At 33.1% G+C, this 16191-nt stretch overlaps 1 protein-coding gene across 2 annotated transcripts in view; it reads right to left on the reverse strand.

Annotated features, from left to right (window-relative positions):
* Positions 1-4517: 4517 nt before the first annotated feature.
* The window catches only part of Lrp12 (LDL receptor related protein 12), an 86838-nt gene continuing 75164 nt past the window's right edge, over positions 4518-16191 (reverse strand). For both annotated transcript variants that reach the window (XM_076835653.1, XM_076835652.1), the window contains 4 exons: positions 14935-15137; positions 12409-13513; positions 10790-10922; positions 4518-6802 (listed from right to left, as the gene is read on the reverse strand). In XM_076835653.1, coding sequence (XP_076691768.1) covers positions 5936-6802; positions 10790-10922; positions 12409-13513; positions 14935-15137 — 2308 coding nt within the window. In that variant the 3' untranslated portion in view covers positions 4518-5935. The remainder of the gene's footprint in view (positions 6803-10789; positions 10923-12408; positions 13514-14934; positions 15138-16191) is intronic.

Here is a 16191-nt window from a genome sequence, read left to right on the forward strand (position 1 = left end):
AATCTTATGAAGTGGTGAAGCAGACCAAGTACCCCCACCCAAAAGATGCGTGTCATAATTTAGCTTTTCTTCTTGTCAGAAAGATTTTTACAAAGGGTGTCAACAGGTATTGGCAAAAAATTCTGCAGAGAGCATTCTGGTTTGAAGTTTTCCCTTTCCTATAAATGCCAGGTTTGCAGACAAAACATGAAACCTCTATCTAGCTTAAGAATATGGGACAAGAAGTAACATTCCACTGAGTATAAATCTAAAAGAATTTTCAGACTTGAGGTCCAGAGATTTTTAGGGGTTAGCCCCTAGGGACCACTGCAGCTAAAAATAAATCTGCTTCCTGAAAATTCCAGCCTCATCTGTCTTACATCAGTAGCTACCATACTTCAGAGAAGAACCTGAGTCTCAGTGAGCTTGCATGATAATCCAGGTACATCAGCTCCAATGTCAATGGGTATTTCTCCTGATTGATAAATTTCACTTCATTTTATGATCCATGCTACTCACAAGACAGCTGTTGAGGGAGACATGACTGACATTAAATCTTAGTTCTGTTCTTGGATAAATAGAAGCAAGTTTGTTTCATAGGATTGTGAAGATTCCAAAGACATATAAAGGACTGTGATGAAGACAGGGACTCAACGATGAGTAAATATTATCTGCTTGGAAAATTCTTTCCCACAAGAACAGAGCAGATAGTGGTAAAAGGCTCTTAGAAATTGTCTTTGAGAATGGAATATACACTTACAACATAGAATATATACTCACATTTAGGGGCAGGTAATATTTCAAAAAAATAATTCTAAGGAAGAAAATCCTGCAATACACGATGGTAAACCATGTGTGCATATACCCCTTGTATTTACAAGTGTGTATACGTAACATGGGTATATAACAGATTTACAGAAAGTCTAGAAAGTTTCTCAATAATCAGCTATTGTTACTTCCTCAGTTTAAAAGATTTCAACCCCAAAACTTTGTAAATTTCACTTTGCTTCCTTCTACTCAACCTTGGGGAAAAACACAATCACAGTCAATTTTCAACTGATGCACTGTCCATATTCAATTTATAATCTATATGCTATCCCTGAACAATACCTCAATGCACTGAGTAAAGACATTCCCCTCACTGCCTGCTTCTACCAGTTTTTGAAAATGGGTTCTGCCTGAGTAAAACAGGTCCCATCAAGTTGCTGTCATCTCACTTTGAATTCAGAAGAAAGGGACTGAGAACGATGAGGCATATTGGATAGAAGGCAGCAAAGAGCTAAACAGCTGTAAACATTACTGGGTCTGCAGAAAGTACTCAATATATACCTCATAAATTGAATGCATGCATTCTTCCTTTATCCTTTAACCTGTCTTACCTATTTATTTCCAGCTTACAGTGGATGAGAGGAAGCAGTAGTAACCAAATCCTCAACAGCTTATAGAGATAGGGCATGAGCCACTGGCCTACAGCACACCTCCGAAACAGTTCTTTTGCTTCTTTCTTCTTCCTTCTCACTAACACTAGTGACTCTGACTGACAGAAGACTGGAAGACCAAGTTACTGCACAGAAGACCTGAACAACAAATTTAGCTAACATCTACCAACATGTATATCCTGTAAAAAGAGAATGCACTTTTAAAAAGTTATCTAGGAATCTTGGAATATTTTAAAAATTCAAGACAATATACTTCTAAAAGCATATTTTATATTCATATTGTTTTTGATGCCATAAAAATAAAAATAAAAGAATCAGAAAACAAAACTATCAGCTACATCAAAATAATCCCATTATTTGGGGAAAAATGAGGGGGGATTTAAAAAAACAAAAAGAACAACAACAAAAAAACCTTTTGGGTTAAAGAATAAATAAAAAATAAAACCTAAGGGCTTAGAATATAGCCCTGTGGTAGAGGCTTGCTTAGCACACACAAGACCCTGGGTTTAATCCCCAGAACCGAGAAACAACAAATCCTGAAATTAAAAAACATCTAGAAAATAATAGCTAATTATTTTATTAATAATTAAAATGACAACACTAATGCATCGAAATGGTTTAGCTTATGCAGTACTCAGAATTAAGTCCATGCTTTAAATTTCATATTAATAAGTAAAAAGAAATAAATGAATTGCTAATTGAAAAGAGTTAGGAAAAAAGCAGCAAAATAGGATAACAAAAGCAAAAAAGTAGGAAATTTATTGAAGTGAAAATCAACTAATTAAAAAGAAAAAAAATAGTGACATACAAGAAATGGACGCTTAACGGAAACAACATACCATGTACACACACATACACACGTCTCTTGTGTCCCTTGTTAGTTGTTCGAGATAGGGTCTTGCCATGTTGCCCAGGCCTTGGGCTCAAGCAATCTTCACCTGTCTCCTAACTAACTGGAACTAACGGTATGTATCACCACACCTGGCTAACTTAGTTATCTTAGCCAAGCAATGGAGGAGAAATCATAATACACAAGGAGGAAAGAGTCATATACAGAGGATAACTTTGCTCAACAATAGCCAAATAAAGATGAAATGGGTAAAAATGGTGGTTCCTGATAAAATACAAAAACTACATAGACCAATTACCACAGAAAACAACAAGGATTTGTTGAAGAGCTATTTGCCAACTGTCTATCAAAACTAGATAATTTCACTGAAATTTTAAGAACCAGAAAATGCCAAAGCTGTTTAAAATGTTCTGAATCATAACAAAGCAGGAAAATTTTATGCCACTAGATAACATTAATATCAATTTTCTCAAATATAACATGTGCACACACAGACACACATCTATAAACTTATTTCACTGACAAATATAAATATCTCAAATAAAATGGTAAACATAATCTTGCCACAAATTAAAAAATACACATGGCTAAGTAGAGTTTATCTCAGGAATGCAAGGATGAGGATGGTTTAATATTACAAACTATATTAACAAAATTCATCATATTAGGACTGGAGGAGGAGAATGATGAGTACCCCCACAGCTGCTGAAAAGACGTGATAAAATTCAACATGCAGCCTTAAAACCTGTTTAAAACTGGGATCAATGGATAGTCCTTAATATGATTAAATGTCTGTATTTCAACCCATTTCATTATAGCCATTGTTATTTAACATTAGTCTAGAAGTATGAGACAATCCAAACAAGACACAAAGTATGCACACTGGAACAAAGGTTAATTATCAATGGTTGCAGATGACATGATTGTGTAGCTGAAAAAACTCAAATAAGTTAATTGAAATACTATTACAGACTAAAAAAAGGTATCTGGTGGCTAGGTGGAAAATTAACACAGTAAGTCCTCAGCCTTTACATATACCAAAATTAGTCTAAATTATAAATGGAAAGGATCTCATTAATAATGGTAATAAAATGATGAAATCTATAAGAATAAACTCTTAAAAACATATAAGATCTCTGTAAAGTAAAATACAAGTGAAATATTTGAAAGAAATAACAACAACAAAAAAGCATTAAATAAATAGGTGTCATTTGTAAGGAGGTCACCATGATTTAGATAAAAAGTTTTTAACATGATAAGTGTTGTCAAATTCTCTAAGTTAACTTGTAAAATTAAAACTAGTCCCTTCCCACAAAAATATTTTTTTTTGGAATTCAGGAAGTTGATTCTAAAGTTTATATGTAAAAATAAGCAAGAATAGATGAAACATTTTTAAATGATGGTTATTAAAACAATGTATTATTGGTACAAAAAGAGGCAGATCAACTGAAGAGAATAGAATTGTCTATGAACATTATTAATACTGTGGAAATTTACTATATAAATTTCTATTTTAAGTTAGTAAAGAAGATTTATTATTTAATAAGTAGTTTTGGGAAAACTAATTAGACTCCTAGGAAAAAAAACAAAACAAAACAACAAAAACATAAAAATCTCCCCTTGAGAAAAGTTGTAGAAAAATGTGCAGCATAATTTGCATTATGATATATGGTATTCATATGCATATGAATACATTTATACATTATGATATTTCTGGAGGAATATATAAGAATCTGGTGTTGGTAAGTATCTCTATGAAAGGGAACTAAAAGACAGGTGTCAGCAGTAGTTACTCTCTGTATACTAATACATCTCAGGAAGATGTATTAGTCAACTAAAAAAATAAGTTAAAACATACACCAGAAAACCAAAAACCTGAGAGTTGACAGTTGGTAGAATCTAGAAGATTAATTTGGGTTAGAATGTGCTAACCCAAATTCTGCCATTATTCTATAGGAGTCTGAAATACATACGAAAATAATATGAAGAGAGAATGGATTGAGTAATTAACAAGATAAAACAATTAGGAGGCAGTTTTCTTAAAGGCAGTGATATTCAGGTCCTTAGGGAATTTTACGTTCAGTATGGGTGTATGCTACTACTTTACTACAAAGTGGTGAAACAGAATATACTTCCTTTCATTTTTCTCCCCAGATGTATTACATATTTTATGGCCTGAATCTGTATATGCACCAAAATTCAACAAAAATAAATAGCAAATTTGATTTAAAAAGTACCTCAAGGCAATAAAAAAATCATTTTAATTTCTGATACATATTAAAACATTTTAGTCAGTTCTTCCTGACAGCATAACACGACAAATACACAAGACCTCAAACATGCTTTAAAATGACATTCAGCAAAGTATTTAAAAATTTAATAAATAGCAATAATCACACACAAATACATTTTTCATACTCAATCATTAAGCTACTAAAACAGACGGCTAAAGAATAAATAAACAGGAACTGACAATAAAAAAAATAAATGGAGTTTTGCAATTCACTCTACTTTAAAAAGGGGGGCACAATCCGAGTGATTTCTTAATTTGCTTTTCTTCAAGATTATAACATGACCCCCCCCAAGAATAAAATATATTGAGAAAAAAATCACTCGTACAATAATGCAGTTTTTAAATACAACAAATAAATATGAAACTTGCAAAGCAATATCAAGTTGTAATAAAAATGTTCCCCCAATCCCCAAAAGCTATGGAAATATATAGTCACTGTGGTAGCAAATAATAGTATTTAAAGTGATAGTGCTTGTGCACTGAACTCATCTGAGACCTTGAAACGATTTTAGTGCAAATCCCTAGGGTCCAACACGAGCATAACCCTATATTAGGGAAAGACATTATCAGTTGGAACTTATCATGTACAATTTTTGTACATATTTTATAAAGTTCAAGATTTAATGCATAGTAGAATATCTTCATCCGCTTAATTCTGTTCCTAAATAGAGATGAAAACAGAAATGACTTGGGATTTTATCATTTGGTTTGTACCATATTAGAGTATTAAAATCAACAATAGAAAATCTATAAAAGAGTTTTGTTTTTGCAATTAATTTATCTAATTCTACCAATTCCACATCACTGTATGTTAAACGTAAGAGAAAAATTTTGAGGAAGATTTTTTCCCTTTGACAAATTGATATTGTGATGAACTCCAATAACAGACAAATGTTATACAAACAAAAGAGTGTGAGGGTTTGTTTTCTTTTTGTACATTAACAACCTTCACATTTAGTATATTAAGTTACAAGATGTATTGGCAACAGCATAAAAGATTCAATTAAAAGAAGGTATTATTTTGTACAAACCTTTTAACGTAGGATAGATAAAATGACAGTCAAATGAGTTTAAGCAGCCATATTTCTACTATGAACTACAGTACCAGGATAAAAACAATTAGAAACAAATGGAACAACATTACTGAACAATATGAATACATAATGCAATTTTAGCTGCTAAATTAGTAAACTCTAAGTTCATAGAGTTGCAAGTTGTTTAATTTAACCATGCAGGCTAACATATAATAATAAGAAATCACCCTGCATCTTGTTTTTTCTCTTTTTAAACTAAAACTAGTTTAATTTTAAAGTTAGAAAACAATGAATGGATATTGCTCCAACTTGTATACAATCTTCCTTATGTGATTTGTACCTAACAAAGTAACAAAGCCTCATCATCGCTTGTTTCATTCTTCAGTGTTGCTTCTAAGCAAGTGTCCGGTATCTGGGCAGTGTGGACAATACCACAGCGCTCACAGGGGCCATCTCGATTACTTGGCCTCACTCCAGGGTTTGATGCACTGTACGGTTGTCTAAACCCTTGTCCTTGATCTGAGGAAAGATCAAGAAGTGGTCTTGAGCAGTCATTGACATCAATGTCTGAAGCTCCATCAGAAATTGGAATTAGCATTTCAACATCATCATCTTCTTCTCTTCCATTTACCCCATTATCAAGTTGTCTCAAAGGACTTTGGTTCTGATTTACGGAACTTGAGCGCCCTAATGTAAAACGTACCCAACGTAGCCCCTGAGTCATACGACTTAATGCACTTGTAAGCTGGTGACGTGCTGGACTTACACTTGGGGGTTCCACACTTGTCACATCCCTTCCATTATCTGTATGACCAGCTCGGGTGTTCTGAGTTGAAGAACTTCCACCTGCTCCCACTGTGGCTTCTACTGCTGTTGTGGGAGGAACTTTTTGGGGCAAAGGAGCTGCAACTCCACCAGATGCTCCTGCTGTATCTCTTCTCTCATTTTCTGTGTCTGTGTCATCAGACTCCACGGAAAACAAACTTCTGTGAGTATGGTTTCTTTCAGGTTCTCTACTGTTACTCTGACTAGGGACAACCTCATCTCCATCTGCTGAAACCAAAGCCAAGGACCCTGAATGACGTGATCTTGCAAAATTAAAAATACGATTCCAAATATTGCTGGATCTGCCCGCCATAGGAAGCCTGATTGAAGTAAATCCAAGCTGAGATCGTACAGCTAGCCTCAGGTTTTCCAAAACAGAAGCCTACAAAAATAAGAAAGATTTTAAGACAGCTAACAATAAAGTATTGAAATGAAAAACAGTCTTCAGAAACTATTGTGGCTAAAATCCTACTACCCATTGTTACTAGAGTCTAGGGAGGATGAATTAAATTACCTCATTCTTATTCATTCATCCCTCTACGAAATCTAATCTATAACTTGAATCATTGCTTACTGTATAAAAAACTTCCTTGATACTTAATTTTATACAATCAACTTTATTTACAGTGATATTTAATGTCAATTGATAAGTTATTTTGTTTAAAACCTCATATAGTAGCCAATTCCTAAAAGTATACCAAAGGTAGAAAATAAAATTGATACTTCTACAACTAGCAACATAAATAAATTTCTACCATATTTTAATAAGTGACCTACTGTGCCCTATGTGTTTTTTGGTTTTTTGAAATAAAGTATAAGTTAGACTTGATTTACATGGCTGAAACTTTTCCTAAACATGGTGAGAATTACTCTATTCACAGAGCTGGTTCTCAACAATTTATTGAATGAATGAATACTAAGGATTTAATTATATTGTCACAAATAAAGGAATTAATATACTTATATTAAAACACAGAAAACAACAAAAACAATAAGAAAAGATAAAGAAATTAACTTGTTTATAGCATTCCACAAAGATATCTAGACATCTGGATTCTTTCTCAAGCTTTAAGGATTAAGTTTTACTTTCTACAGTTTAGTATTAAGCTTAAATCATATTATACTTTGAAAAACTGGTAATTTTTAATTAGTACATGTGGAAAGTAGGTACACTGTTCAACGGAAAGAAAATCTATTCTTTTTTCTAGATGAGCTAGATTATTTTTTTAAATGCACAACATTTAAATGGTCTTTAAGCTCCACCTAGTGGTTATAAAAAGAGTATTCAAACAGAATAAACAGCTTTTATCAAGCTGGCATGTAGCATTTACAATATAGTATTTCTAGGAAATAATGGTGAGTTAATATACTCCTCCTTCAAATGAAATCTGCTTCCCTGTCAAAACTATCTGTTGCCTCTCCTCTAATAGAGAAAAGAAAGAAAGCAAAGAAGGAAGATATGATAACTTATGTTCTCCATTTGTCTTTGTGATAGGCATTGAATTTATTTGTGATTTCTACATAGGTCATTCCATAGTACTGAGAACATAATTCATGGAAAGCAAAGAAACTACTGACATAGGAACATTTCATGGTCTAGTTTTAGTAAAGCACAGACTGTCATTAAGAAATCTGAATATCAACATACATGGACTTATAGTACAAATAGGTCAGATTTTTTTCACCATTTGAGGTGATATAAATGTTAATTTAAGTAAAAATAGTGATTCACATCCATAATGCATTTCTCCATAGATGTAGCATCCTCAAAATCTAGCATTCAAGTTGAGTGCTGTCTGTATAAAGGTTAAGATACTCAGGAACAAACAAAAGTTTCTTCAGTTCTAGCCTCTTGTGTTCTCAGCTGTCACCCATTAAGATCAACAATGTCATCAGCATACTTTAATAATGACTTCAACATTTAGTTAAAAGTCTGTTTAATTAAAAGATAGCCAATCTAACAGCAGATTCTATACGGGGATCTCATGGACATTCTAATTTCCTATGCTCTTTTAGCTTAGAAGCAGCAAACATCTCTCATAAAGTATTTCATTTTAAACAAGATAGTAAATTACAATGTTATATTTTTATAATTATATGTATTATGTATTATATTCATTCTGACAAAATAAAACATGCAAGAAATTGGTTTTTAATCCCCATTTCCCCTCTTTCCTTCCTTCCTCCTTCCCTTCCTTTCTCTCCTCTCCTCCACTGATTTCCTTTATTAATTTATCTTTGGATGGTATTTTCTGTATATACATACAGGTGAAATTCTTTTTGATACACACACACACAAATACACATACACACGAGATGGTTACGTTCATTCCATATTTCTTTCCCTTGGTTGTTTTTCTTTTTAAAAGCTGCTATGGAGGGCTGGGGCTGTAGCTCAGTGGCACAGCGCTTGCCTAGCATGCATGAGGCACTGGGTTCGATCCTCAGCACCACATACAAATAAACAAATAAAATAAAGGCATTCTGTTCACCTACAACTACAAAAAAAAGTACATGTATGAAGACACCAATTAGTGTCAACATATTTTATATACAACCAGAGATATAAAAAATTGTGCTGTATACATGTAATAAGAATTGTAATGCATTCCGCTGTCATTTATTTTTTTTAAATCAATAAAAAAATAAAGTTCTGAACTTAAAAAAAAAGCTGCCATGGAAATCTGACAACTGTATACAAAAAATTTCTAACAAGTTTAATCTCATTATGTGAATAAAATCTACCTGATCATTAATGAAAGTATTTTATTTAAAGTGCTGTTGGAGTAGAATTCTCTCACAAGGGTAAATCACAGCCTAGAGGATAGGATAGAATGTAGTTAAATAATGTAATTTTACCCAAAGTCATTTGTCCTTGGTGTCTGTGATCTCTAAACCCATGGAATGCCATGCCTGGTAAAAGTGTTCTTTCCTGAAGGCCTTGGCCCAGCCACAGAGCAACACTGTGGCTGAATCATACCAATGATGTGATGTAGGGTGGGGGATTTAGTTAGAAGGGGTTTTAATTAGGTGAGCCTTCCCAGGCTGGTAATAGTCCCTGCATATTGTCACACAGCTGTCAACAGAGTCACACATCTTTGTCAACAGAACAACACTCTTCTGTCTCATGTGGTAAAAAGACAACTGGGAGGTCCAACTTTAGTGCCCTTCTGAACTCTGTCTTATGCATCTCTTCCCTTAGCAGATTTTAATTTGTATCTTTTTCCTAGTAATAACTTGCAATCATGAGTAAGCTTCTGGTGAGTTGAGTCTCTCTAGTGAATTATAAAACATGAGGATGGTTTGGGGAACCCTCTGATCTTGTAATTGGTATCAGGAATGAGGGCAGCCTTTTATTGGTTGTGATCCCTGTAACTCCCCAGGGTTCAGGGGCAGCATGATTGACGGCGAACGGGTGGATTCGTACCTATAAAGAAATCTTCCCCATGGTAGGACCAATAATATAAAGAAACCACAACCTAGATTTTTTTTTCTATTTTGCCTACAGAATTTCAAACAGTGGAACTTGTGAATTATAAATTATCTCTGCAGAAACATTTGAAAAGCACAAATTCTCACCAAGAACTTCCTAGAGGACTCAAGTAAGGTGAGAGACTGATCAGAAATTTCATGCATGGAAAGTGGGATGCTTTTCCATTTTGAACACAATTAAATTATCTCAAATAATATTCAACATTTTTTAAAATTTTGAGGATAATTTGTATTCATATAATTTATACATTTATACACTGGATAAATTTACAGTTTAAATAAACATAAACTCTTATGCTTAAAATGAACTCAGGTATATTTTTAAGCATTGGAAAAGAAAAACTTAAAAATCTGATGAGAAATCTTAAAAATTAAGAAAGATTAATAAAGAATGAGTAATTATATAAAGGAAATGGGTTAAACTCTTATTAAACAGTATAAAATCTAGTTTAAAAGTTTTCCCTCAAGTGAGATGAAAATGGTGACATAATTTCAATTACTGTTTCTTATAGTTGGTTAATCTAGCATGTAATATTACTAGTATATTAATTTTAATACTGATTCTTAAATCTCTGAAATGTTCAAGTAGAAAATAATTTGCTAAAGTTACTCTGAAATTTCAGTGCACTAAATTATCCTAAACAGTAAAATGCCTTAAAAACATACAACCAAATCAAAAGAGTAAAAATTATATTTTTGAATTTTGTAGTATTTTTTAAATATAATGAAAAAAATGTTAAAATTTAATTCTCCATATATTTAATCCTTGACTTTATTACAAAATCCTAATAGTCAAGGGAGCTTGCTTTACCATATATACAGGGTATGGATTTTATTTCAAGAGACACTGAAATAGAAACCAGAAAGTACAATATACCTGATTAGGTGAACAAACAGGAAAATCTTCCACTGGTGGAATTAACCCCTGAGCAATCAACTGACCATAAGAGGGAGGAGCTTCTCTTCTTAACAATTCTGCTTCCACTCTTGACAACTGGGTTTCAAATGATCTTTGAGAGAAGACAGGGATAAAAAGTGTTTATAAAAAGGCAGGTCAAAGCAGAAAATTTCTATTGTTAGTAATTAAAACAATCTGAATATTAGCATATCTGATTATTTGTAAAGCTTAGTCATACATATAATACATATAATCCCTACACTGGGAATACAAAGATGTAGTGGGCAATATGTCCACAGGGGATTTTATACTAGTAGAAGCTGGGATCCCCATGTTTTAATACATTGAAAAGCCTATAAAACATCAAAGGAGAAATAAAAATACTAGATTTTTAAAACCCAAAGCAAGCAGGTAGTTCTAGACATAAGGTAACATTATTTGAAAGGTCTCAGGGAACACTTCATTAAGTTTTTACATTTTTACATTTCTTTTCAGATAAGAGTGAAATGAGTCAACACACTATCTGGAATAGCTAGATCTTGAACTGAAAACCTGACTCTTCACTGTGCTCTTTTGTTACAAAGTGATAAGGAGTTTTCTGGTCATTTATACTTAACCAAAGAGAAGTTGCAGTAGTGGCTATTATGACACTATGCATCAGTGTGACATCTGTTAACTTGGCTGTCTGGTATGCTCTTTGTTAAATCTATTATTTGTAATTCTCCTGGGTCTGAAGATAATTGTTTACACAATAACCTCATAGAGGACCTCTCTGCCATTAAATTCTGAGGTTCAATTTATCCTGCTCCACAACGAAAACTACTCCCCCTGGAGGGTTGCCCTTTAATGCTTAACCATTTCTCACTGAACTGAGAACTCTGAAGCTCTCAATGAACATCCTTGTGTCTGTCCCATTCTTACCTACTGCATATGTATCTATGCTCCGATCATATGCTCATTCTCCAAGCAGTGCTGGGCATTCTACTACTCTATATACTTCCCCAGGCTTTTGTTGAGCCCCAGCACCCTTCTCCATCTACATTCTACTTACACATTTAATATGGCACCTAAATGTGTCATGTGGAAAGCTTCCACATCTCCCTATCAGACTACATGTTTCCGACTTTGATATCATGGTTTCACAGCTCTTACAGCACTTCTGTTTTCGCTGTCTTATTCCATACACCAATGTCTTCCTAACTATAAACTGCTTGAGATTATGCCTTACTTGTTTTCTTTTCACTTGTAGAGTGAATGTAGTAGGTTCTCAAATATGTGGAATTATTGAATTAATACATAAAAAACAGGTTAAAAATTATATCTGAGCGTTAGAGCTTGCAAAATTTCTGATTGCATTTGAAAACAGGAGCTGGTAAATATAGATTGGCTTTCCTCATCTCATAACTTAAGTATTTAGTAGTTTGTGCCTTCAGTTTTAGGTTTTTCACATGGATTTTGTAAGTTATAATAGTTATAATCCCTAAACTAACATAAAACAAAAATGTATTGTCAATCCTATTCAAGGACTTGTGGCATACATTTGATCAATGTTTTTATTGCACAGAGCATTATCACTATAGTTCTGTCTTGATACTAACCTTCGTTCAAACATTCTCAAAGAATAAAGCTTACAAGTACATCCCAACGCAATGACGAGTAACAGGCCACAGATAAGGCTCCCTATGACGGCTGCAGTTATGACTCTGGTAGGCACAATTACAGGGCAATTCTCTTCATCACTGCCATCACCACAGTCATCTTGAGAATCACACACCCAGCTTTCAAATACACAGCGATTGTTTTTACAATGAAAATTTCCTGGCTGGCAAAAAAAGCAGTTTTTTTCATCTGAACCATTTGGGCAATGGTTTTGGTAGTTGCAACGATCAGAACGAGGATAACAAACACCATTTCGGGAACATGGAAATTCTTCCTTCTGGCACATGGTACAATTGATCTCATCCCTTCCATTTGGACAATGCCAATACCCATCACATCGTTGCTGCTCAGTGTAACACCCCCAGTTACCTCCACAGGGTATTTCCCATGGCAAACAGAAGCCATCTACTTGGTAAGTAGCATTAAATCCCCTGGCGGCATTTACTTTATCAGCACAAAAATGTACCCTTATCTGTCCAGAAGAAGAAACAACTGTAAGAGGTGCGTGAGAATCAAAAGCAGTTAATACACGTAAAAGTTTGTGTGGATTCTCCTCTAATCCATCATATATTTTGACATAATCACCATAACCAGTACCATCAAGTTTAAAGTCAGTAAAGCGTAAAATGACTTTACGATGATCACCAGTGTCTATTAACCAGGTGCAATTGCTTCCAGGAGGATAAAAGTCTGGATAATTGGGAGAATTAAAAGTGCCATAAAAATACTTCAACCATTGCCCACAGGTTGGCACATCACAGTCGATCTCATCTCCTAGGTCAAGGCAGTCAATGTTCCCATCACATTTTAAAGACTCAGGGAGGCAAGTGTAAACTTTGGTAAAACGGGACAGACACTGGAATTGGTTGTAAGCACAGGGTTGAAAGGAAGCAGCTGTTGGAGGATTAGCTTCTTTGGCACAGATCTCTTCATCGGAACTATCTCCACATTCATCCATGTTATTACATTTCCAGGCTTCTGGTATACACTTTCCATTACCACAACGAAACTGATCACAAGCACAGTTTGGCTCCTCAGATTTTCCTGGTAGGATATAGGTAATGGGAAATAAATAGGGGGAAAGAAAAAAACATATTTGTCAAAAGGTATATAGTAAGTATTTTTTATAACAAATTTTGATTAATCCTAAATTATAAGGGTTTTTAAAAAAATCTTATAAAAAACAGGTTAAGTTATAATGACAAATTAGTACAGGCACTAATTATTCAATAATTCAATTTACTAACTGTCTACTATTTTTTCCATAAAGGTCTTTATATCTTGATCTAAAGAGAGAAAGGATCAATTCTGTTTTGCAGACAGCTATTTTAGTATAGAACTTAGTAAAATGATGTAAGATATATGAGCCAATAGGATACACTGCCTAAGAATTTTAAGCAGCATTGTATAAACATTAAAACTGTGACAAAATTTTTAAATAAAAAAATTAATCTAAAATAATCACCTTTTCAAATATTTTTTCATATTCTTCTCTAGTTCTTATCTTTATACACAAATATTTTACCATGTACATTATAGCATATCTTGCAGATTCATTAGAGACTCAAAGTTTTGCTATGATTATTGCAAGATTAATCTGAAACTGTCTATAATGCTCAATGTAATCATAACAATAATTTTAATTTTTTAAACTGCAAAATTTTGCACATATTTAAGCTAAAGATACAAATTTATTCATCAAAATAAAACGGGAACAAAAAAATTTGAGGTGCCTATAAAATTCTAGTTATCTTAATATATCATCCTAAGGTATTTAACGACAGCAGATTTCCATAGTCTCCAAAGTGACAATTTTGGGCTAATATGTATTTGTCCAACTCACAACTTATTCACTGGCACATGGGTGACAGAAAATGTGCTTCAAAAGCTAAATGAATATTACAAAGACTAACTTTTTAAGAAAAAATATAAAAAGCATGTAAAATAATTTCAAATATGTAAAATAATTTGCAGCAAAAAAATACACTTAACTCTAATGCTATGAATTTTTCACATTTCTATGATATCTGGTCACTATTTTTGAATCCAGTTTTAAAAAAAAAAGCAAAAGACTTTTCTTTAAAGTCAATTACAATTGTGAAACCAGTCCTCTTTTCTGGAAAGTGTAAAAAAACTGGTAATTCACATAGACACGAAAATATTCTGAAGTAACTTTTGCAAAACATGGGAAGGTACTTAATAAGATATTTTTAAAATAAATACATTTAAGACCTTTAAAAAGAAAATGGACTTCAGTTTATAAAATGCTCATTTCATTATTAAGATACAAAACACCTTCTGGAGACCTAGTTCTAAGGTATTTTAGCTTCTTATCTTCAACCTTGGCTACCTTGAGGATCTACTCATAACTATATGAACATTATTCAGAAGATTATCCTTGAAAGTCACTGAGCAGATAATACTCAGAATTTGGTTTGATATCTTTCTTGTTTTTAAAAACACACCTGAAAAATATGCCAGTCTGAAACCTTTTCTAGAGACACTGTCATCTGAATGGAACCTTATCCAGACATGGTCTTGTGAAGAGATATATGGAGGTGGAATTGTGGAACCACAAGCTCTGTAACTTTCAATATTTTTGTATGTTTCTATTGTCAACCAGTCCAAACTGCATCTCCTGGACCCTTGAATATCAAAATCCTGAAAACTACAAAAAAAAAAAAAAAACAAAAAAAACAAAGGTCAGAAAAGTTTCATAATACAAAGTAACTGAAAACTTTATTATAAACCTCTATATATTCACTGATTCCAGGTAGATAACCAAATCAACAGCAAGAAATATTGCTTCTATGTTCTTAATATTTATATCTTTTCCCCAGACTCCAGAATAGCACTTCTTCATAAATAATACAAAATCCCCAAACAATGCTAAAGAACAGATGATAGCTTGTAGCTTTTATGCCCATTCTGTGTGCATATTTGGGAAAACTAACATCTAATTCAGGATTTTCTAAATTGTTCTAAGTTTGAACCAGAAGTGCTACTCTGTAATCTGATGAATAGAAGTACACAGAGAGAAAGCTGTTTACTAAGAAATACTTTCCCCTATGTTTATTGGCAATTTTTATCTTTTCCTATGTACTGACTTGCTATATGCCTTCATCTATGAAATTTTTTCTTATTTAAGAATTCTTTACACATTATATACATGTTCAACTGTAAGATACATGTATGAGACGTGTTCATTCACCCACATTCATATTCTTTTCAATAGTCAGTGTGATGGCATCCCCCGTTATGGTTCTATTGTGCACTTTCCTTAAGACTAACTACACTGAACATCTTTTCATGGGCTTATTGGCCTTTCATATTTCTTCTAAGACACTTCTGTCCAAGTCTTTTAGCCATTTAAAAAATTTAGGTGTTTTTTTTTTACTTACAAAAATTCTTTTGATATTCTGGATTAAAGTTCTCTGTTAGATATGTATATTACTAATACTCCTCTAGTCTGTGGTTTGCTTTTTCATTTTCTTAATGAAATCATTTAATATGCAGAAGTTTTCAATTTTGTTTTTGACAAAGTTTAATTCATTATTTTTTCCTCTGCATTTAGTGTTTTTAGTGTCTTTCCTTTAAGATACTTTTGCTTACCCCAAGGTCTCAAAGGTACTCCCAATGTTTTTCTTTTACATTTTAGAATTGTAGCTTTTATATTTAAAGCTATGGCTTATCTTGAATTAACTTCTGTGTGTCCTCAAGTA

Source organism: Callospermophilus lateralis, chromosome 16 (genome assembly GCF_048772815.1).
Source record: "Callospermophilus lateralis isolate mCalLat2 chromosome 16, mCalLat2.hap1, whole genome shotgun sequence".
Lineage (NCBI taxonomy): Eukaryota > Metazoa > Chordata > Mammalia > Rodentia > Sciuridae > Callospermophilus > Callospermophilus lateralis.